The 22,663-nt window shown below is 33.8% G+C and overlaps 4 protein-coding genes across 10 annotated transcripts in view; 2 read left to right on the top strand and 2 right to left on the bottom strand.

The window, feature by feature from the left end:
* Window positions 1-2,271, bottom strand: part of LOC108735878 (dual 3',5'-cyclic-AMP and -GMP phosphodiesterase 11) — a 76,374-nt gene extending 74,103 nt beyond the window's left edge. Inside the window, exon 1 of the mRNA XM_025981357.1 lies at window positions 2,103-2,271. The gene's annotated coding sequence lies outside the window, so the exon portion shown is untranslated. The remainder of the gene's footprint in view (window positions 1-2,102) is intronic.
* Window positions 2,272-4,413: 2,142 nt separating this feature from the next.
* LOC108735925 (serine hydroxymethyltransferase, cytosolic) lies at window positions 4,414-8,085 on the top strand. Of its 4 annotated transcripts, XM_018468172.2 has the most exons (9): window positions 4,414-4,523; window positions 4,702-5,017; window positions 5,761-6,032; window positions 6,090-6,235; window positions 6,604-6,734; window positions 6,793-6,988; window positions 7,054-7,233; window positions 7,311-7,616; window positions 7,678-8,085. In XM_018468172.2, exons 2-9 carry the CDS (start codon window positions 4,967-4,969, stop codon window positions 7,914-7,916), a joined length of 1,521 nt encoding a protein of 506 aa, XP_018323674.1. In that variant the 5' UTR covers window positions 4,414-4,523; window positions 4,702-4,966; the 3' UTR covers window positions 7,917-8,085. The 4 variants fall into 4 exon arrangements, with proteins under 4 accessions (XP_018323674.1, XP_018323665.1, XP_018323680.1 ...); XM_018468163.2 differs by lacking the exons at window positions 4,414-4,523; window positions 4,702-5,017 and adding an exon at window positions 5,182-5,277; XM_018468178.2 differs by lacking the exons at window positions 4,414-4,523; window positions 4,702-5,017 and adding an exon at window positions 5,290-5,594.
* LOC108735949 (Golgi to ER traffic protein 4 homolog) lies at window positions 8,086-10,278 on the bottom strand. The gene is made up of 5 exons (XM_018468194.2): window positions 10,065-10,278; window positions 9,914-9,992; window positions 9,652-9,855; window positions 9,280-9,587; window positions 8,086-9,214 (listed from the first exon to the last, which is right to left on the bottom strand). The coding sequence occupies exons 1-5, from the start codon at window positions 10,175-10,177 to the stop codon at window positions 8,935-8,937; spliced, it is 984 nt and encodes a 327-aa protein (XP_018323696.1). The 5' UTR covers window positions 10,178-10,278; the 3' UTR covers window positions 8,086-8,934.
* Window positions 10,273-22,465, top strand: LOC108735905 (uncharacterized protein CG5098-like). Of its 4 annotated transcripts, none has more exons than XM_018468133.1 (3): window positions 10,273-10,360; window positions 11,929-12,277; window positions 12,677-16,799. In XM_018468133.1, the coding sequence occupies exons 2-3, from the start codon at window positions 12,203-12,205 to the stop codon at window positions 15,584-15,586; spliced, it is 2,985 nt and encodes a 994-aa protein (XP_018323635.1). In that variant the 5' UTR covers window positions 10,273-10,360; window positions 11,929-12,202; the 3' UTR covers window positions 15,587-16,799. The 4 variants fall into 4 exon arrangements, with proteins under 4 accessions (XP_018323635.1, XP_018323628.1, XP_018323643.1 ...); XM_018468126.1 differs by lacking the exon at window positions 10,273-10,360 and adding an exon at window positions 10,834-10,947; XM_018468141.1 differs by lacking the exon at window positions 10,273-10,360 and adding an exon at window positions 10,975-11,164.
* Window positions 22,466-22,663: the final 198 nt, after the last annotated feature.

Raw genomic sequence — 22,663 nt, forward strand, 5'->3', positions numbered from 1 at the left:
AATCAACTCACTTACGTAAACTCTCATCGCCCAATACACTTGAAAATGTTAGACAACTGGACCAAAGAAATAGATCCACAACAGTTAATGCCCAAAAAAGCTCAAAGACAAGGCAGTTAGGCAACTATATAAGTCATAAAAACTTGTCCAGAAGAAAAGAACCAAGACAAGAGTTCAGCACAATAATTATTCACCAGTTAACACCCGCACACATGGTAAATATGTACTGGTCAGGCCATGGTAGTTATCCCAAATTTGAACGTTAATTATCAATTATACATCAAGGAGAGAATTATTTTCATCGATTTGGTATCATTTAATGTGAGCTATAAAGTATTGTAGACCAATGACTTATTTGACTTTGAAATCGCCCATTTATTCACTTTAAGTATCACCCTTCATCCTCTATATTTTGGGTGACCTCATAATATTACGCGCTTGTTCGGGTTCAGCGATCTGTCCACAAATTTTACGAATAGTACCACGTACTGTATGCAATACATCGGTTTGTTGATTGAAGATTTCCCTAATCAAAAGCTACTTCCACCAATACCATAGTTTAGATTTACTTTTCGTATTTCGTCAGTATCTCCGGCGTCGTTAGAACCAGATGTATAAATAAATTTAATGACTTATTTCTAGTTCTAATTTCTTCTATAAACTTATCTATTCTTACATATTAACTTTAATTATGATCCGTGTACATAAGTATCTCTACGATTTTAATTTTAGGATCGTATTTGTGTCTACAGCGTAGGCGACCTTTCGACTAATTTTGGCATGAATCTAAAGTCATGTACGTATATGTGTATTATGTGTTTTTCATACATGTATCTATACAATAGAAAATTCCTGATTGAGTACAAACCAATAAAATCTTTTTAAGGAATAATGATTCAATCCACAAATGAAAGAGCTAATTTCGTAACAAATTATGTATTTATAAACTGAATGCGTCCTTCCAAATTTAGTTGGAGTGGTGTAAAACACTTCACACATGTCATTTAGGGAAAACTATTCTTAAATAACACTGTAAGCATCTGAATTAGTGCTTTTTAATCCGAAATTCCGATTATCTGGTATCATCAGGTATCTCACGATCAGTTACACTACTCTTGTCTTATGTCTGCAAGACAAAACCGCTGTAAATTCTGTGCAAATTTCTACCGTTTTCCTATGGTTAAGGCTAATTAAATGACAGACAAACAGGCAAACAGGCCATAATACACCTACAATGTTTCGAAAAAACTGAAACAAAAATATGATGATGGACTAAATTCGAAACGTATTCTTTCTTTTTACTATTGATTTGAAATAACTGTTTCGTTTACACAAAAAGTTTTTCTTTCACCAACCATGTTCACTCCTATTTAGCATGGGCAATTATCACTAACATATAACATATTTTAAAGAATTACTCACTATACCAACAAATAATTACCTCACTTTTGTTAATTTTACTCTAATATGCAATGGGGAAAACCTGTTTATCATTAGCAATTCCAAAAAGAGAACTATGGAAACTTTTTTAATTTGGATGTATTTACGTACTATTTGACCTAACTTTACTATTTTATAGTTACTTGACTAAAAAGCAACGTTCACTGTTGAAAAAATGAAACTAATTAACGTGTTTATATTTGTGATTTTATTACCTGTACATATATATGTATATTTTTTTAAAATGAGCACATGTTCGAATCTAATTTCGTACGTCAGCAAAAAAAAATAATAATTGATTTTAAAACACTAAAGCTTTAGACTTGAGTCTTAATTCTCGTGAACTCGTAGTAGAAAAGGTATTGGTAAAGATTTTCACTAGTCCTACGTAGTAGTAGAATGATTTGTTCCTTAATGTTTTCTAACATAAAACAACAACAAATTCGTTTTTCACGATTCATATAATAACTTACCAGAATTCCGTTTTAAATCCCTTCACACGACCAACTTTAATTTTTCAAATCGATCAATTTCATTTTAATCAACTAATCGTAAGTATTAATCTAACGATAATTATGTTTAAATTTTTCTGCGTTAAAAAAGCTATGGTGACGCACGCGACTTTATAGTTTTCAAAAAAAATAAAAACAAATTATAAACACCTGTGGATGAAGGATATGTAATCAACACCTCCCTGTCTCTCCGACTGATTCTATTGTCGCAGGTCCGAGGATAGCCCTGCCAACTTTTCCACACTAGGCGTCGCGACGCTAGACCCTTTTCCGTCCCTACGCACGCACCAACGCACCCTTTTAACGACCCTCCACAGCTTCACACTATGCGCGCAATAAAAACCCAAAAAGCAGACGCGCTTTCGAAAATTGGTCACTAGGTCCTAATCTAACAGCAAGTCAGTCGAATATTATACTGTAAGTACTACGAATACGGACGGCGCGACGCACATTTTGATTCTTGTCAGAGAATGGAAACTAAAAGAAAGACTTCTTTTGTTTATCACCTGTAGTTGTTGGTGTATTCTTCGTAAAATACATAATCAGTAATAAATAATTTGAGTAATGACAACCACCCACGTTATTTCGATGAAAACAAGCGACGATCAACCGGCCGGCTACATTTTAATAACAGCAAAATCTCAGCAGGCTGAGCACGTAACTGACGAACAAAAAACAAAACGTTATTGTAAGTCGCGGTTGGCTGTGCTCTTTTTGAACAGAGATACCGACACGACAATACACGGTCACCGTTCGGTTTGATTACGATCAGAGGTATTACATTTTATTTCACCTGCACGATTAAATAATGTACGAGGACAGTTCCGAAAGTAAACGCCCCGCGCCAGTGTAAAAACACTTCCAAAATCTTTCTAAACTCTATACTTGTAAAAGTTCACTGATCGATAGTGTCTTCAGCGCGAGAACTTTTACGGAAGCACTGAACTAACAACATTTATAACTTGCATAACAACAAGTAAGCTGTTAACCTGCTTTACAAGAAACTTATTAACTTGCTTAACAGGCTAATTATCCTGACTTAGTGTAGTAACAGTAAAATAGTGGTTTCAGGTTCCGCGCCTCTACCCTTGCGCCTCCACTTAAAGCCACTTTCTCTGTGGACTGCACGGACAAAATAAAGCAAGTTACTCACTTGCTCTGGATGTAAATTATTAACTTGTTTTTAACAAGCCAGTTATTAACTCGCTATAGATCGGGGTCGTAGGTCAGGGGAATGTCAGGGCAAGCTAAAGTATTACGAGATTGCCTGGGGGGCAGCCAGGATCTGCAAAGTATTTCTAAATTACTACCATATTTTCTGCGTTGTTCTACTATATTTTAAGTTATTTTTAAAAGAAAAACTTTGATTAGCATCCCTCACAGCATCTACAAGTGAAAATTATAATTTAAAAGTGAAAATTTATCAATCTACTTCAATAAAATCGGAATTATTGCTCATTTAAAGCTTTTGTTTTAAATTGTCCCGGCGCCTCCACCAAAATTTTTTATAAAATTTCTTAAAATGATAGTGTTTATATCTATACATATCTTATTAAATGTTTTATTTTCGGCATTAAAACAGTAATTTGTAAAATCATACAAAAACTCGATACAGAGTTAGGTACTACTATATACTTACTTAGGTAGGAATAATTCCAACTTTTCACCAAGGGGTCGTCATTGTCTAACGGAAATGATGCGTTATACATACCGAATTTTTGTAACAAAACGTATTTGGTTCATACAGCACCGATTAAGGTAACTTGCGTAAACTGGGGGACAATTGACGTCAATGGTGATCGTATTCCCTATTGAATCATGGCAATTGTCTTCTATATAAGTGTTCATACTTTTTATATGGAATTTCTATTTTCAACCACATAAACGCTAATTCTTATTTATATTTATGTATTAACATATAAGCTAACTTATTTGCTAAAATAACTGAACCGAAACATTAATAATCAACAGTACCTTGAAATTTCACTTCATTTATTATTAATGTAGAAAACATACTTAGATTATAAAACTGTCCTTCTATACATTGATGCTTTAGTATTTTAGTATTCATCGATTTAATTAATATATTAAAGAGTGCACCTTAAGCTGTAATAATTAATCACCCGGTAGATCAACTTTGAATTTTGATGAAAAACACCATCGACGCGCCATCTACACAGCAGTAACTAAATTAACTGATCTTTTGCTATTGGGTGTTACAGAACTTTTGCATTTTCTGTTTCCAATAAGTGTTTACAGTTGGGTTTTATAGATAACGCTTTGATTGTTTTCTCTCAGTTTAAGCATATTCCGTTAGGTGGCTCAGAATCGTTTAAGCATATTCCGTTAGGTGGCAGGGTCTACCACATTCCGTTTAAATGATCCATAAACAGCAAAAAAGACTTCAAAAATAAAATTGATACCGAAAATGTAGATAAAACGTTTTGTAAAATCACTGTTTCAATACTCGACATAATACAATTCATTTAATATTAAATCTTAAAAAAAACTTCTTAATTATTAAATACAAAACGGTCTGATTGCAAGAAGACAAAAAGCATTTGATTCATGGTATGTTTATTTATTTATTACACTCACTAATTCGTATTGTAATTTATTATTAGATTATTTTACATTAACTACTTCTTAAGTTTACTACTCAGTATTTTAAAAATATTTTTGCGACTTCTTTTGTTACTTTTTTATTGTGAAAAGCAACTGTAACATAATACACGTTTTTCTATTTTAGTTCCAATAGTTTGCAATAACAATTGCTGTTATTTGTCCTGGTCAACTCAAGTTTTTATTGAATGTTGCCTTTTTTGTTAGTAAACATAAAACAGTAGAAAATGCAATTATTGTATTGAATTTACAAAGGAGAAATGCAGTGCTTATTTATAAAGAAATGCCACAAACTGGTAGCACTAATTGAAACTCTTTCATAGTTTTGCGAAGCAGACAGTTTTAATATTGTTTCCAAATATACTTTTGTTATAATTTCAAAAATAGAGAACATGGCAACAAAATTAAAAACTACTATTCTCTGGAAAATCTCAAATAGTAAAGTGAGTACTATATAATTGTTATAATACTTAACTATATTTAACTTTATACTGTTGAGTGTGATGTTTATCTAAAAATATCCCTGAGCAAGTTGAAAGGTCAATGTTGATTTTACTTATCACTGTAATTAATTTTCTCTTACATTCTTTTTATTAGTAATTTATATTAAATAAAAGTTGCAATTGAAAAGATAATGCTCGGCATTAGATACCTGAGCCATCACGGCAGTTTTAAGCGTAACCACCTATTGGCTAATTTGAAGGTATGTGTGGGTGTACGAACCATGTTGAATGAAAACGCGGTATTGTTTTGAAATAATCGTATGCATATTAAATTTTATTAAACGCTATCATTATTAAACATATTTTGTAAACAGGAGTATGTAGTAATCATATTTACGGATTTATTACTTAATAACCCTTTTACGCTGTTTTGTTTATTATATCAGAAAATAGTGATAAGAGACGTAGGTTTATTTGTAATGATTTATAACAAACATCACTCCGCATCAGTCAGGGGGAAAAAGACGCCGACTATTTATTGAGATAATTACTAATTTCTTATTAAATACAATTAAAGGTAAGAACCGACAATAATATCGTTTTAAAACGTTGCAACAGGTGGTTGATATGAACATAACCTTAAATTAGTTAGCGCGACAATGTAAATATTTGTTTGTTTTAAAATGTTGCTGACTTTAAAACTTTATAAGATGTGTAAAAGTGATTCAGGTGTTTCGTTACAGAATTGTACTGCATTGCTGAGGAATATTTCGAAAGGAGTCAATACTAACAGAAAAATGAGTGGAACTGGACAAACAGTAGTTGATTCAAAACTGCTCCATTCAAACGTTTGGGAAACTGATCCAGAATTGTTTAACCTGATGAAAAAAGAAAAACAACGTCAGAAACACGGTATTGAATTAATTGCTTCTGAAAATTTTACTTCCCTCTCAGTTTTACAATGCCTCAGTTCTTGTTTACATAACAAGTATTCAGAGGGCTTACCGGGAAACAGGTAAGACATATTGGATAAATTGTGTCTAACAGTATTTGTAACTAAGTATCTTGCAAGGTATTATGGGGGTAATGAATATATTGACGAAATAGAAATGCTTTGCCAAAGAAGAGCCTTACAAGCTTATAATTTAAGCTCTCAAAAATGGGGTGTGAATGTACAGCCTTACTCAGGATCTCCAGCAAATTTTGCAGCATATACAGGTACACAAAAATTGAATTAAACATTTACTGTTATATTCCTAATAGAAAAGAATTTTTCAAATAGTAAATGATGCGTAAAATTGATAAAATTAAAATAATATATATGTAAATGTTACTTCGTTAGTTATTAATAATATTGCTGATAAATGTATTTTAGAAAGATAAGTTTTACTCAACAGTATGAGAAAAGTTTAAAGGTTATTTGTGAAATGATTTAGAGCAAACAAGAAAGAATGATGTAATATGTTTACTTTCAATTGCATTTATTTATCTATTAAAAAATAAAAACAGGCAATTAGCCCATCAATTCATAATAATAACATAAAATTTAACAAATCAGTAACAAGAATAAAAATAAAATTTCGTAGGGGTTGTGGGAGCTCATGGACGTATTATGGGCCTTGACCTACCTGACGGTGGACATTTGACCCATGGCTTTTTCACACCTACCAAAAAAATTTCAGCAACTTCGATATTTTTCGAGTCAATGCCTTATAAGGTTTGTTTAGGTTCTATTAAATCTTGTGGGTGGTAGTAAATTCATGATTAATGTACAGGTGGATCCCAGGACTGGTTTAATCGACTATAACTTGTTGCAAAATACTGCCCAACTCTTCAAGCCCCAACTGATCATTGCTGGAGTTAGCTGTTATTCAAGAGCATTAGATTATAAAAAATTCAGAGAGATTGCCGATAATGTAGGAGCCTATTTAATGGCTGATATGGCCCATATTTCTGGACTGGTAGCAGCAGGTAAATTAACTGAAATTTGACCAAGAAATGTATGATTGTATACAAGTGTGATCTATACTTGTTAGGTGTTACCCCTTCACCTTTTGAATACTGTGATATTGTTACGACAACGACTCATAAAAGTTTAAGAGGCCCCCGAGCAGGCGTTATTTTCTTTAGAAAAGGAAAGAGGGAAGTGGGTGGTAAAATTATCGAATATGATCTAGAGTCAAAAATAAATCAAGCAGTATTTCCAGCATTACAAGGTAAATTTACAAAAAAGAAGTGCAGCTTGACCTAAAGAGAATGGGCTGTAGTTACATTTTTGTTTCATATTTAACAGGTGGGCCCCATAACAATGCCATAGCCGCGATGGCAACAGCATTTAAGCAAACTCTATCTCAAGAATTCAAAGATTATCAACACCAAATTGTAAAAAATGCCAGAAGACTAGCCGCAGGGTTAATGGAAAAGGGATATAAAATTTTAACTGATGGTACTGATGTTCATATGTTACTAGTAAATGTTAAGGATGCGGGATTGAGTGGGGCAAAAGCGGAAACCATTTTGGAATCAGTTCATATTGCATGTAACAAAAATACTGTTCCAGGAGATAAAAGTGCTTTAAATCCTTCTGGTATTAGATTAGGTAAGAAATTATCATCATCAAATCTTCATTCCAAAAACTGGTTTGTTTATTTATATGTTAGGCACACCAGCAATAACAACTCGAGGTTTTACTGAGAAGGATGTGGATAATGTGGCTGATTTTATAGACAGGGGCTTAAAACTAGCTAAAGAAATCGAAAAACTGTCAGGCCCCAAAATAACAGACTTCAAAAGGGTGTTGTTCGAAGATGACGACATTCAAGTTAAGGTAAAGGCCTTGCAGAATGAGGTAACTCAATTTAGTTCTAAATTCCCTCTGCCAGGTTACGAGGAATACTAATTATTTAATATTAGATCACCGAAATCTTTTTTTTTATAATTTTATAATTATTAACTATTTGTTAAGCACCAGAACATACCTTCAAATAGCTATACTAAAAATTTTTTTCCTATGCTAAATTAAAAAAGAAAAAGGAAAGGCAAATTGGAAACAAATTCAATTTATTAAATATTAAATTGTTAGCGCGTAACAAGTTCGATTTAAATTTAATACATACAATTATCTTGCGTAATAAATACAATAATAGTTGTTACAATGAAAACATGTACAGTTGGTCGGAATTCATACGAGTTTCGTAATTAAAAAGGGGCTTGCTACAAACCTTGATTTTCATTCTCATAAGGGGAACTTTAATGCTAAGAAGCGTAATTTTGTGTTAACATAATGTGTTTTAATTTTTCAAAGCAATGCTTATTCCATTCTTATTCCTTTTAACTGCAAGAAGAATGAAAAATCACGTATCATTAAACATTATTCAACTTTTATAAACAATAATATAAACTAGACAATTACAATAAGTTGTTATCAACATTTTAAAAATTAAAAGTTAATTTAATGTGTACAGTTTATTCAAACCATTATATAGACCACAAAAAAACACTGCAAATATAAAACAATTTACATTAAAGCAAGAAGTAAATATTCAACTGTGAAGACAGTTTGAAATACAAATATACAGATATTTTTAAGGTGTTGTACAATATATACATAAATATAATGCCATGTTAACTGCTAGAATAGTTTTATACTGGCAAGTAGGTTTGTGACTGTTTATTCAAGCATTAAGAAAAACCACGGAAGTATTTCCGTAAATTATTACTTTAGTACCCTCAAAAAACTAACAAATTGCCATTCATTAAGTTAATTTCAAGGTAATCGTAAATTTTGTTTTTCGCTCCTACAACCTTCTTAAAAATGAAAGTAAATATCAACAACTTGTATTACATTCTTACATCTGCACACACATTCAAACAATCACCCCAAATTACAAGTTTACGAGTATTTAAAATCGTCACTATTAATCCAAGTCTTCAGTATGCATCAGTTGCTTGGGCATTTTCGAAGAAGACGATGAGGAGGAAGCAGAGGTCTGCAGTTGCTCTTCATCACTGTCTTCATCTAAACCGCTAAGAAAACTCTGTAGAAAATTACCGAAAAATCCCCCCCCTTGTTGAACGGGAGGCTTCAGACCAAAAAATATTTGACCTATTTTGTCTAAGTACTGTACATAACAGGGATCTCGTTTAATGGATGGTTCATATTGTGCACATAAAACTGCAAACGTAGTTAACTTTTTACTAAAACAATAACAATTTATTATTTTTCAAATATCCACAATATCTATACAAATGTACATACGAACCTTTCAATGGTCTGTAGGAGAAACCAAAGAAAATTAAGTAATGGTAACAAATAAGGAGGACCTGATTTTCTTATTCTAGGGTGTTCTTTAGTGTAACTACTAAAGGTTTGATTAGCAGTGTTTTTGTTTCTCAGGCACAAATATTGCAGTACAGTTTGGGCTATAAATAAATCGATTTCGCCCTGATAACCCTGTGTTGTCTGTATTTCAATAAGTAACTTTGCACAACTCTGTCCGTCTTTAGAATACATGAAATGATGTCTGGCCTGAGCATAGCTTTTTTCATTCCAATAAACCTGTGCTATACCCTGTAATGGTTATACCATTTTATTATTAACAATCATCCAAAATGTAAAACATACACAAACTTACCTGATGCAAAAGGGGATGTCCCTGACTTCCATTCTTTGCAGACCATCGAATGGAACTGTTTATAAATGTATCCCGTTCTGGTATGCTGGGATCTATTTTCCCAAAGATCTTGCAAATCTTGGGAATCCATTCCGTACAGTTTCCATTTTCTGATTTGACTAGAACATCAACAAGCAAAATTGCTAAATCTGCACCACTGATGTGCTAAAAAAAGGCACTGGGTAAGACTGCAGTATATGACATTATATTTATGTCTAATTACCTGATTTCTATCTAGGAATAGCACAGCTCCGTTGTACAACATATCCAACAGTTCGTTATATTTTTCTTGTCCCAAATATCTAAAACGACGTTAAGGTTATGTTTTGAAATTTCTAATTGTCTACAATTCGAAAAGTACTAACAAATATTACCTGAAATATAAAGTGCGGTACATCTGATGCGCTTCATAATAATTTCCTTCTTTTACAGAGTTTTCCAATTTTTCTAGCACACGCGAAACCCCTCTTGCGTTTGAAGAAGCCATATTTGTTTTGAAAAGCGAATTGTCAGTAAGTTCAGCTCGACTAGGAATTTTATCTGTCTACTTTACCTTTCCACTGGGGAATTTTAACTGTCAACCATAGAAATATGAAATTGGCTATACTGAATTATTAGAAGGGCGTTGATTGGTGCACGTTAAGGAAACGCGCGGAAAATGGAAAATAATGTAAGTTAAACATCAACTTTTTTTTTAAGTTTCCTGCATACTTTTAATTGTTTTTTCTTATGTGTTGTTATATGGTGTTGTTCTTTATTCGGACAATAGAAAGCCAAAAAATAATTACTTAATTTTATTTTAAGGGTGTGTCTAATTTAAAAGTTATACTGTTTTAACTAGTTGATTTTGTGTTTGGCATGCATGCTGTGATGAATAATTGCGAGTTCACATATTTTCCGATTAAAATGTAAATTTTGTGGGTTATGGTGGTAACCAGTTAACCACTTTATTAGTAGCCAGAATTCAAGTGACTTCAAGGTCAATCCAAAATGCATGCAGAATAACGAACAAACGTTTCATGAGTTTTCCTTTTCTAACTCGTTAACATTGATAGAGTTGAATTTGGAAATGATTACAGAGTCATAGTCAGTTTGCATTATCGTAATATTTCTGCCACAGTTTGATAGATGGCGGGTGAGTTTTTGAAAATTATACGAACCGGGTCGCCATTGTTGGTAGTCGGCTGCTTTATAGCCGTGCCTAGAATATTTTTCCTAAGAATTTTAGTGTTTGGATAGTTCGACGCAAAATATTAGGTCTGTTTTAACTATTTAAATGTATTGCTATTGTTAGTTTTGTTCTCAGTTTGCCGTCATTGAGTATTATTGTTCCTGTAAAAGTTGATATTTGCTGTATATTTTTCAAACATCGATTTGATCCTAATGGCTTTCGACTCTTATGAGCTGTGTATTTTTGCCATCGCATGTTGATATTTTATTTTTTTTCCAATTAATGTGCCTGTTGTAAATTAAGGTATGCATAAGTAGTTATTGTCTGTTTTAACAAATTTTCTCTTAGTAGATTTCTTTGTCCCTTTAAATTATTAATTTCCTAATTTTAACTAGCAAAGTGATCAGTCATCCTTTAATTTTTGAGAGTTTATACTTTTATTGGCAAAAGATGATTGAATTTACACATAGGTATTCTCTGTTTTGTTTTTTTCCTCACGTCATTACGAAGGTGCGTGTCTGTTTTATTTAATTTGGGGGTTAATTGTTATCTGTCTTGGATTTCATTTCTCTTGTGTCTTTAAAGGTACTGTAAACCACTATAATACCAATATATTCTTTTTAAGTAATCATGATGTCATAATATTTTTGGAGTATAATTCTTGCTAGTTCGTTGACACTTTACTAATTAATTATAGTTTGATATGACAATTGCATGAGTAATGTAGAATTAAATTGTAATGTCAATATTAATTACTATAAAAGTTCACATTGTTTTTCAATATTTCAGAGTTTCTATTGTATTGTAGAAACCCCCAATTTAGTGTTCCCATTACTAACAACATTTGATACTCCCATCACTTTATTTTGCATAGAAAACTGAGATTATCATTGATCAGATACTGTATAACGAAGTTTGTATGTAATAAGGTATACAAATCATATTGAAACGAAAACTTAATTTATATTGAATTCAAATTAGGACAATATTGAACCACAATGTTGATTTTAATGTGTTTTTTTGTTAAAATACAATAAATTGCAACAGATATGTCTCTTATTTTTCAGATTATCAACCAATTTTGCTTGAGCAAACTCAACAACTGCGTTAAGGAATAAAAAGTGTTATATGATAAATGAGACATTTGCTTCATTCAGACGTATGAAATGTAAAGCATCTGTTTATAAGTAAATCATTTGCTTATAGTGTATTTAAAGTGCATCAGTTTTGCTGAAGAAGAATTTATGAAGAGCATTAAAATGCAGCCTGACTGAATACAAGGGTGAATAAAAATGGAAGTGTATGCAGACCTGTAGCTGAAAAATAATCAAAGCTATCATAATGTCTGGAGGACCTCCACATCATCCTCATGGCAGACAGCAACCTACAACTAACCCAGCATGGAATCACTTACAGGTACCTTAATTTATAAGAGAAACAAACAAACAAACTGCATGATATTATACACTTACATTAAAGACGATTAGATTTTTGCTTAAATTGACTTTACTGTCATAAACATGTATTGTATATTTTCAACAAATTTTCCTTTTTCACTGTGTACTAACTTTAACAGATCGTTTACAATGTACAAAAGTAGTTGGTATTGTGAACACTTAAACCCCTTTAGTGATTTGTCTAAATTTAATGAAGAAGAAAAATAATGTGCTAATGACATACTGGAGCATTTTTGCAAGTACTAGCTCTGTTTCTTGAAGATAAGGTAACAGAAATGTAGTGGCTTTACAAAGAAGATTGCTTGTAGTGTTGAATGTGCTTAGATCAGTTATTGACTAACAGGTGGAACTTTTACAGGTTCCCAATTATTTCCCGAGTCGACAGTTACAACACGCTCACATGTCAAACGAGCATCCTCTCCTTCATCAGCCAACTTGGCACACTCCAACAACAGAACCAGTAAAAACTGTGCCCCATTCGCATTTGTTCAACCTTGAGCAGATGATAAGCGAACGATCATTTCAAAGACATGCTCCTGGAGTTGACTTGAGTCTCCAAAGGAACGGTAGCCAAAATGGAGAATTACCTACGAGTCCTATTAGCTTAAGTGTACGGGACACCAATAAAATTAATAGCCTTCCAGCTGGAGCCATCGATATGCAAGCAGTTGAACTAACAAAATCATTAAGTCCAGGGATAAAATCGATCAATGCGGCAGCTGTTAAAGCATCCTCAGGAAGTCCTGGATTGATGATGATTGGTAGTGCAGGACTGAAATCGACAAGTCCTGGACTTAAATCTGCCAGTCCTAGTAGTGCAAAGTCTACCAGTCCTGGCTTAAAAACCAGCAGTCCATCATTGAAAGTGGCGTCAGGAGGACATGGTTTGTTATCTACTAACCCAGTCATTGTTTGTACCAGCACCAACCTGATGATGACGCCCACTTTACAAACTACCAGTTTTAGTAGTGGTATTGGATCTGCATTAAGTTTAGGCTCCTCTTCCCAAATGCATTCTACATTGGGAGGTAGTAATCTAACTATTACGCCGAGTTTTTTTCCCACATTTGGTCCCAGTATGAAAGCTACAGGTCCGTTAAGTCCGGGACAACAGAATAGTCCCAAAAATACGAAACGACCTACAAAAAGAGTGGATTCAATTATTGAACGACTAAATCCTGGGGTTGATAAGGTGATTTCTAGTTGTGATAAAGTTACAATGGACAAAACGGACACGGAAAGGGGGCAAGGTGTTATTGTACAGCCGAACACGTGTTCGACCAATGACGAGAACAGTAACTCGAGTAGTGTTATGACGGGCGTGAGAGACGACGAAGTGGTTTCGCCTTATAGCGCTAATGAAGATAGCATGGACAGTAACAAGTCAAGACGCAAAAGAAAACCATCCAAGACTGTTAAAGTTACGAAAGAAGAGGAGAAAACCAAGCCCGAACATGAAAATAAAACGGATAACAACAACTTTTTGGGCAAACAGGAAACTTCGAATGATAGCAACAAAAATTTAGGGGATCAACTCGAAAAAGATAAAGAACTGAAACGTAGGAGATCTGGAAGTGCGCCTCCTGGCAGCCCTACGTTGTCCAAGAAGACGAGAAGAAAAACATCCTCTGAATCAGAAACTATAGCGAACATAGCTGCTATGGTAGAACAAGCAGTCACAATTGTTGCCCCTGTTACTATAAAAACTGAAAAAGAAGACGTGGACGATGAAGAAAGTCAGTCAACAGAATCTCACGTGGTGCCAAGTGCAAATGACCAGGAAGAACAAACATCAATTTCCGTTAGTGTTATTCGCGATTCGGCCAAGGACACTCGAACTAGTGAAAACGATAAGGCTCCACCGACTTCACAAGGGCCATCGGCTCGCAATCAGTCCAACACTTGTACGCCTCTCCATCCTGTTTCCGCGCAAAAGAGTTTCGTCGAAGTTGAAAACAAACTTCAGGAGATGTTTGCAGGGATAACTGACGAAACTGACTCTAAAGCAAATTCGAAAATATTGGACTTTGCAGACGACTCTAAGACAACCTTAGATCTGGAAGAAGGAAAGGCTGAAGAGAATTCTGTGAAAGAGGACAGCGAAAATAACATTCCAAGTACAAGCAGTCAGCAATCTACTGAAGTTGTGACCTCTACGTCGAACGACATCTCTCCTATATCAGCAAGAAGTAACCAGAAAAACAGGAAACGAAGAAGTGGAAGTAGTAACCGGACGAAAATATCAGAGTCATTACCAGTGGAATCATCTGTTCCCAAAAAGAAAAAAAGTAGCAAGAAATCTAAAAGTTTAAATAAAAAAGAAACGTCCGCTCCGACTGTTAAGTCAAACAAGAAACTTTTGAATGGCAAACCTCTTCAAAATAAAATAGAAAATTTCAAAGACGTTTATGCCTACGACTCGAACAGTAACGCCAGCTCTAGCAAATCAAGGGGACCATTTATTCAAATACGTGGCCCCCGAGATTCTCCATTGTCCATAAGCGTTATAAATGCGCCCTCAAACGAAGAAGATGCCGAAAAAAAGGCACACAAAAACAAAAAATACCATGACGACAGTGAGTATCGACACAAAGTTCAATCTCGGGGGCTCCACTGCAGCACATTGAGCACCAAATATGACGCTCAAACTCGAGATGCTACTTGGATCTGTGCATTTTGTAAACGAGGGCCCCACGCAACCGATCCCACTCTTCCAGGTCCTTCACCCTTCACCCTGTCTGACGCGAACGTTCCCCCACCTGGAGATCTTTTTGGACCGTACATTATAACCAGTAATTCGCCAGAATTTGAAAGGAGAATCGATGATCCATTTGACAAGCAATTTAGAAGTAAAAAGGTCGCCCGTGCGGTCGACGCTATTTCAGCGTCCACGTCGAAGGGTATTTCGAAAAAATCTAAACGAAAGCACACTGACAGCACAGAGAATTTCGTCGATTCGGGAAACGTAACGTTAGGAATTACCGAAACTAAAGACAGAACATACGAGGTATGGATGCACGAGGATTGCGTTGTTTGGTCGCCAGGGGTGTATTTGGTGGGTTCGAAAATTGTTGGATTAGAAGAGGCCATTTGGACTTGCTGTAATGTGACGTGCAGCCGGTGTAGCTATAAGGGGGCGAATGTGTGCTGTGCAAAACGGGGATGTACAAACGTAATGCACATCGGTTGTGCTCGGTTGGCTAAATGGAGTCTCGACGAAGACACCTATCGAGCTATTTGTCCCGAACACACTGTCATCATCCATTGATACTTTGGCAACGTTTCTGTTTAATGTGTAGGTATTTTATTCTGAAAAAGGTCCGCGTCTTGAATTTGTATATATACAGAGTGATCAATCGTTGCCGAATAACTCTGTAGGACTGAAAACTGTTTTTGACTTTTTACAGGGATATGGACTTCCCTGTTAAGAAGCATTGATTGTCGTAAAATGTATCATTTCCTTTTTTTATTTTCATCAGGTTAATTAAATTACACATGACCTGATAGAACTTAGTTTTGAATGGTTTCTTTTGTATAAAATCAAGTATATGGTAATCTAATTATTATTCTCATTTACTTTTAATAGTTAGAATGTTCGATCGATTGGAATTATTATTTGAGCAGATGAAAAGAATAGCGCATTTTTTATTATACAAATACCAGCGAAGAAAGCGGTGGTTCAGAATGTTTTTTTTTTTTCTAAATTCTGCTTATTTTAATACATCACTAAAATAGACTTCTAGTAAAAATAAATAACAATAATAATGGGCTACTTATATTTTCCTTTATCTCAAAATGACCTGATAGATTTTATCTATCAGTTGATACGACACATTTTTCTCTTATTTTTAACGAGTACATTGTAAAATAAAAATCATTATGTAATATTAAAATAATCTACTTCAAAATTTGGCAAACGACTGCATTATCGATTACCTTGAATAACTATTTTTTTTTAAACCAATTTCATACTATCAGGTCTGAAGTTACGACTTGAACAAACTGTGAGACTTTTTTTATGAAGCAGAGATCGTGTAGTTAGTTTTTTCTATAATTTTTAATTAAGGTAATTCCGATGATTATATTGGAGGTAATTATAGACACACGAAGACCTGCTGTTTAGTTTTTATTTGGTGATAGTTTGACACTATACAGATAATGCCAAAAAAATACTGTAAATATACTAGGAAGAAAAAAGCAAGCAGAGTGTGTAGCAAAAGTCTGCATAATTGTAGAAACTGAAATATTATTTAGCTGTGACTTTTGATGTAAAAATTGATAACTGATTTTTTTATCACGATCGTGCTTGATTGATTTATGCTTTACTGTATTTTTTTTTAGTGGTTACTTATGTGCTATGTACTAAATTATTGAAAAGAAAAAGTTTAGGAAAGTTTACTTTCTAAAACAAAAATAATGTTCACTTTTATCAGTGCGATATTATAACAACAATAACAATAATAAAAAACACTGAAAATCCAGCAAGTTTATTTTACAAAAAAATATGTTCAAAAAGGAGTTTTCGATAAGTTTTTTACCATTATACAATTTACATTCAATATGTATCAAAGGATTGAAAAATTATTATCAAGGTGCTATTTAAATTGAAATCTTCACCGTTATCGTGTAAAGAATGTGAAGGCCTTAATTGCTTCATAACGTATTTCTTACCTTTGTCGTGTTAAGTGATTCCCAAATTTCTTCCCTAATTTTAAAAAAAGCGCCAAATGACTGACCAGTTCTTTCATACAGCGTCCTTCAATGTGTTAAATGCGTTGGCGCTTATAATTACAAGGAAATATCATAGATGGGGTAGTCATCATTTTCTCTTAATCTTATTAAAAAAAATACAAAATTTTATCAGTCCTAATTTTTATTATATTGTATTACTGAATGTGCCGTCATATTCGTATAGTATTTCAACCTTTTTATCAATTAAAATGTTAAAAAGGACAACATTTTCATGGTAAAATAAAATAACAAATACAAATGAAGCACATTCTTTTTTTTTTACTTACTGCTGATAGGTAAATTAAAAAAAAAAAAACGAAAAATAGAAAAAGCTGTTGAATAAATTAAAACGATTTTTATATTTTTCAGTATTCTTTATTCGTTTGTTTTAATTATAGGTACATAACAAATCAAATGTTTTTTTTTTCACAGGAAAACCATATTTAGGAAGAATTAGTCTGCAGGTGTGACTTTATTTTGTGCTAGTTAAATATTACATTTGTTTTCAAGCTAATTATACAAGGAGTTGGCATTCAACAGTCTTTTCCTCAGACACATTTCTCTTCTCAGGAGATGGGAGATTTAGTAAACGGGTCCAATGTATTGTACGGTACAGGCTTCCAACAGTCGTAGATTTCATTGTTCGCGTAGAAGACCTTGCCAGGTCGTTCACGCGTTTTAAAATCCTTTCCTCCACCTCTTGGACCCGAGTTGACCAAGAGCCAAGGAGCACGATCGGAACGTATTGTTTTGTTTACTTTTTTAAAAAAGGAAAAGCGAACTAAACTTTTTCGTTCGTTTGTATATTGGTACATATTGACTTTGGTTACTAGTTGTTTGGGCTTTAAAATTGTACCGTTATTACCATCGCTAAGAATTGGATGACTGACTTGTTCAGGCTTCAGTTTATTTAAAAGAAGTGCGTTTCAGAAGAGGGTGTTTGCTTATTTTGATGAGCAGTGAAAGTAGTGTTTAACAAATTAAGAGAGTTAATTGTGAAAAGGAACAATCACCAAGCATTGCACCAATCTAGGTCGCGTCCGAAGGAAAATTTCGTGTTAATTGTGTACTATTGAAGTAGTGGAAATAGTAAATTATTGTTCCCATTTCCATGATATTGGTCATGGCTCACTTGTAAATCGGGGTCGAATGTTGGTTACCTAGGAATTACACAAAACCATTTGGAAAATGATTATTTTTATGGAAATATTGTCTGCGCGAAATATTATTGCCATTTTCTGTGCAAGTAAAGACGCGTGTTGTTGTTATTGTGATAGAAAATGACGAAGGTGAAGTAACAGATGATTATGAACAGTTTTAATTGACTTCAATAAAATGTGGGTGGATCTCTACGTTTTTATGCTGATTTCGACGATTAACCTGGAAATCGCGGTCGCCGAAAGGAATAGTACCATTGGTGAGTTTTTCTTTTTCTTGATTAATGATTACATTTGCTACGTAAACACCTGCATTAGTTGTTTTGAAAGGTTTAAGTACATTTCCGGTGACAGCGGAAGTGGGTACCTACATTGTTCCTACGCTATCGAGCTTAATATATATTTAAATTATCTATTTTACTATCATAATTTCATGAAATATCCAAGCGAATGCAGGTCATGAGCAAACTTAAACACTTGCTCAGTTGTTACTGATTTTTTTTTTAACATTTTATCAGACTGTACTTACGTACGTATTTTTAAATCTTTCGCAGATATCTCTTATCGTAAGTCTAAACCGTGTTGGTCGTCTATTTTTATCTGGTCGTTAGAAAACCTTTTTCTTTCTATACTTACCTAGAATAGGAGTTTCAGATAGAAGCTGTAATAGTCACGTCTAGATGAAGTCGGCCTTGGATATACAAACGCAAATGTAATTATACACATTCGTGTACCTATTATAAGTCACTTGATATGCTATTATATGTTAAGGTTTCTATTTATTAATGTACATGGTACAGTTCCTATTATAGTGTTACAGAACCGGAACGATTGAAGTATGTTCAGTTTTTTAATTGTGCGCATGAAGAATCCGGCACTGCTTTCTCATTAACTATATAGTCGTAATTAAAATCCCAATTTCGTATGGTCTACTGTATCGCGTTTTATGAAAAGAAATGCCTGACGTTGAAAGGTAACGTGAATGACACAAATTCTCCTTGCTTGTATCCTAATCGACGAGATAAATGCAAAAATTAGATAAATATGTAAATAAACTGACTCCAGGTGTTTGCACGAGTTTCACTTTTGCAAAATACTCATAAAATCGACAAAGAGAAAGAGAATACGTAAATACACCATAACACCTTATCGTTAGTTGTTAAGTTTTAATATAATTTTGTGTTTTGTATCTTAGATCATTTCATTATTTTCTTAAACCTTTTCAGTGTTATCAGTTTTTGCATTTTTTTGTGTGTATAAAATGTTGAAGCTTATAGGTCATTAAGGAATATATTTCCAAGTTCTAAGAAATTTCTTTGTGGGTCCTACACCAAATCGGTCGCAGTTTCTTTCTGATACAATAGGTAGAAGGTGGTCACAAATTTAAAATGGACCTTCTCGGAAAAAGAGACTGTAATAGTCTACAATCCTTCCTTTTAATTTCTCTCTACTCTGTCGTGGTATAATAGTGTTAGTAGAGGGAAGGAATTGCTAAAATTCAGTAAAATTTTCGAAAAAAAAAACTTAAAACTCCGTATTTTTCAAGAGATAATGCCTCTCCTTGATGATTACATGTAATAGAATATCCTTGTTCGGTTCTCGTCATCATGAGCTTGCCTCTAATGTATTGGTTAGTGTAGAGTTGTTTTAATAAGTAGGAAAGGGAGTTCACAGCCAGCAGAAACCCTAGTTTCCGGTATTTAAAAAGGGGAACGTTTTAGGCAACTAAACAAGTATACAGGGTGGATCTAAATTATATATTTATCTATCGTCTTTAACTCAAACATTAAAATAAAATACCCCGTAAATGTTTCAAGAAAATTTTATTTTTTTTTTTATTTGAAATAGTTTTTCGTAAAGTAGATGAATGTCTGATGTAAAACCAATTTCTTGTATCTTGTCTCTGCTAGAGTTTGTTAAAAGTTTCACATAACTGTATCAGTCATAAAAATTTCGTAGTATTGACCGCAAAAAGACATACCAAGAAACTACAAGTCGCAATTTGCCTTTGTAATAACGAAACAAACCACCTATTATTACATTTTTGCCGAAATTTATTTATGACTATTATAGTATTATTATAAGTAGTAGATTTTAATTGTAATGTATACCAGGTCTAATCAAAAAATATTTTACAGTATATTTTTGAAGATTTAGTTCAAGAGGTCTTGTTAATCAGGTACCTATCATATCAATTAATCAACCGTTAAATTGAGGCATTGCTCTTCTTTCTCCAACTGTTTCGGATCTCACAATCAGTAATTAGCCATTTATTTCGTCACGCTTTTACGCAATGAGCTACGCTAAAGTCGACTTCAGCAAGCAACTTCGTTTTCGTATTTTTACGTGACCGATAAAATAACATTGATATTATATTAAACTTACTGACAGGTAAAAAAATAACAAAGCAGCGTGTAATAATAATAAATAAAAAGAAAGTCTGCTTAACAGCCCTAATTCTTTTCAAAAATTTGTTTGCGTGTGTGTTTAAATTCCAAAAGAAGGGAAATGTGTAAAATGTTTTATAAAGTTTCGGTTATTTTTAAGTAACTACCTACCTACCTTTTCTTATTTTCTACGTGTTTGATCTTACTAATAACGAATAAAATCAGTAAGCATACCAAACATACTGTCGCCACATGGCAAACGCTTTCTACTAACAAAATCCTAACGCACATGTGATGGTCGTTCCTGTATTTTATTTTTAAACAAACTTAACTTCACATACGTACACATGTGCAAAAATATGTATAAATGCATGCACATCTAATTCTAATTCGAAATAAACCATGTGCAATTTGAATAGTAATAACTCTTCGAGTTGAACGACTTTTTAGTTTATAAACCTACTGTAAACCCAAAAATGTTTTTTAACAATTTGGTGTATTGCTATATAACTCAATGTGCAAGGTTTTCAACGTCTGTTTTGTTTCTGCATTTAAAACATAAATAAACAATCTGTAGCTCCACTTCCGCTATTGCCAAACAGTACCCTCGTGAATTATATGTATTTATGTATAGGAGCGCCTTTTCTTAACTTATTGTCGCCCATCAGACACCAGACGCCTGCTTAAAAGACTTATAACCACACCAGATGTCTGTTATCTGTTTCAGGATGTTCCCCGGACTTGTCTTGCCTCAGGTGCAGTCCGAACGGATGTATCAAATGTTCCGGTTTGATCGTATTCCCTTCGAGAAAGTGTGTCAGTTCTTGTCCATCAGGTCATCGCGCCAAGTGGTCTAACATGCCTGAATATTTGGGACGCATTTGCGTCCATTCGGGATATTTCTTGGGATTGTCCGGCAAAATTGTGACGGTCGTGGTTGGCTCCTTTTGTGGTTTAGTAATCAGCGTTTGTGTGATCGCGGGGGCGGTCGCTTATCTTCGATACAAAAGGAAACGGTTGCGCGAAAGGCTCGATACAAACTCCGATCTCGACGACAAACCGGAAGAGAGAGACTTTATGAAACAGTTGGAAACTTTACGACCGTACAGTCACACGTTTCTGGACATGCTAAACGACGCAAGGAGGCAGTTACGCGAATTAAGATTAGAAGGAGACAACTTAGCAGTATCAGCTTATAAACCAGTCGTTAGAGACCTTGCAAAAATACTGCTATTACTAAATAGACCACTAGAAAAAATAGCAATGCCCGACGATTGGGAACATTTGTTCAATTGGGCAGAGAAAGCCCTTAAAAGGTACAAAAGGATGAGCGAAACGTCCATAGGACAGGTGGCTCAGCTTATAGATTTCTTACAAGGACCTGTGATTACCACGGTGGTCGGTACAGAAGTGGAAAACCCACGTCAAACCATCTTGTCCACTTTTAAACCGGAATTAAGTTTGGGTTCGTCACAAACTTTAAGTGACAATAAAACAAAAACTGCAAGTACAAATGGCGTTAACGGTTCGCCACTAAATACTCCATTGAACCCTCAGTGGAAATTTAATTATCCATTAGTTACAAATAATCCCTTGTACGCCTCGGACTTTAGTAGTCTTCAGTGGAAAAACAGCAAGGAATACCTCAGCAGTCCGTATCTTTTAGAAGACGACTTCTTTCAGTTAGGATTCCGGCCACAAGATGAAATAACGACTGAATTGTAACCAATACTTTTACCCTTACGTTTTATGCTTACCAAATTCCACTAGTCATACCCTCTATATTATTTCCTTAAGATTCACTCAAAAATTCGGAAGTATTTAGTATCATTCGTATTTTTGTAAGTTTACAGTAAAAATTATTTAATCCTTTTCGTGTCTTTTAATTTATTATTCCTTTTTATATTCTACGTTTAAGCGTGTTCAATTTGGTGTAGATGTCTAGTTTTTTATAACTACACCTATTTTTATTTGTCCTTATACTTGTATGGTACGCCACTGGAATTGTTAAATATAATGCAAACTACCATAGAATAACCGTAATTTAAATGTCTAATGTGGGTTACTCCA

Source organism: Agrilus planipennis, unplaced genomic scaffold, assembly GCF_000699045.2.
Source record: "Agrilus planipennis isolate EAB-ADULT unplaced genomic scaffold, Apla_2.0 scaffold5, whole genome shotgun sequence".
NCBI lineage: Eukaryota > Metazoa > Arthropoda > Insecta > Coleoptera > Buprestidae > Agrilus > Agrilus planipennis.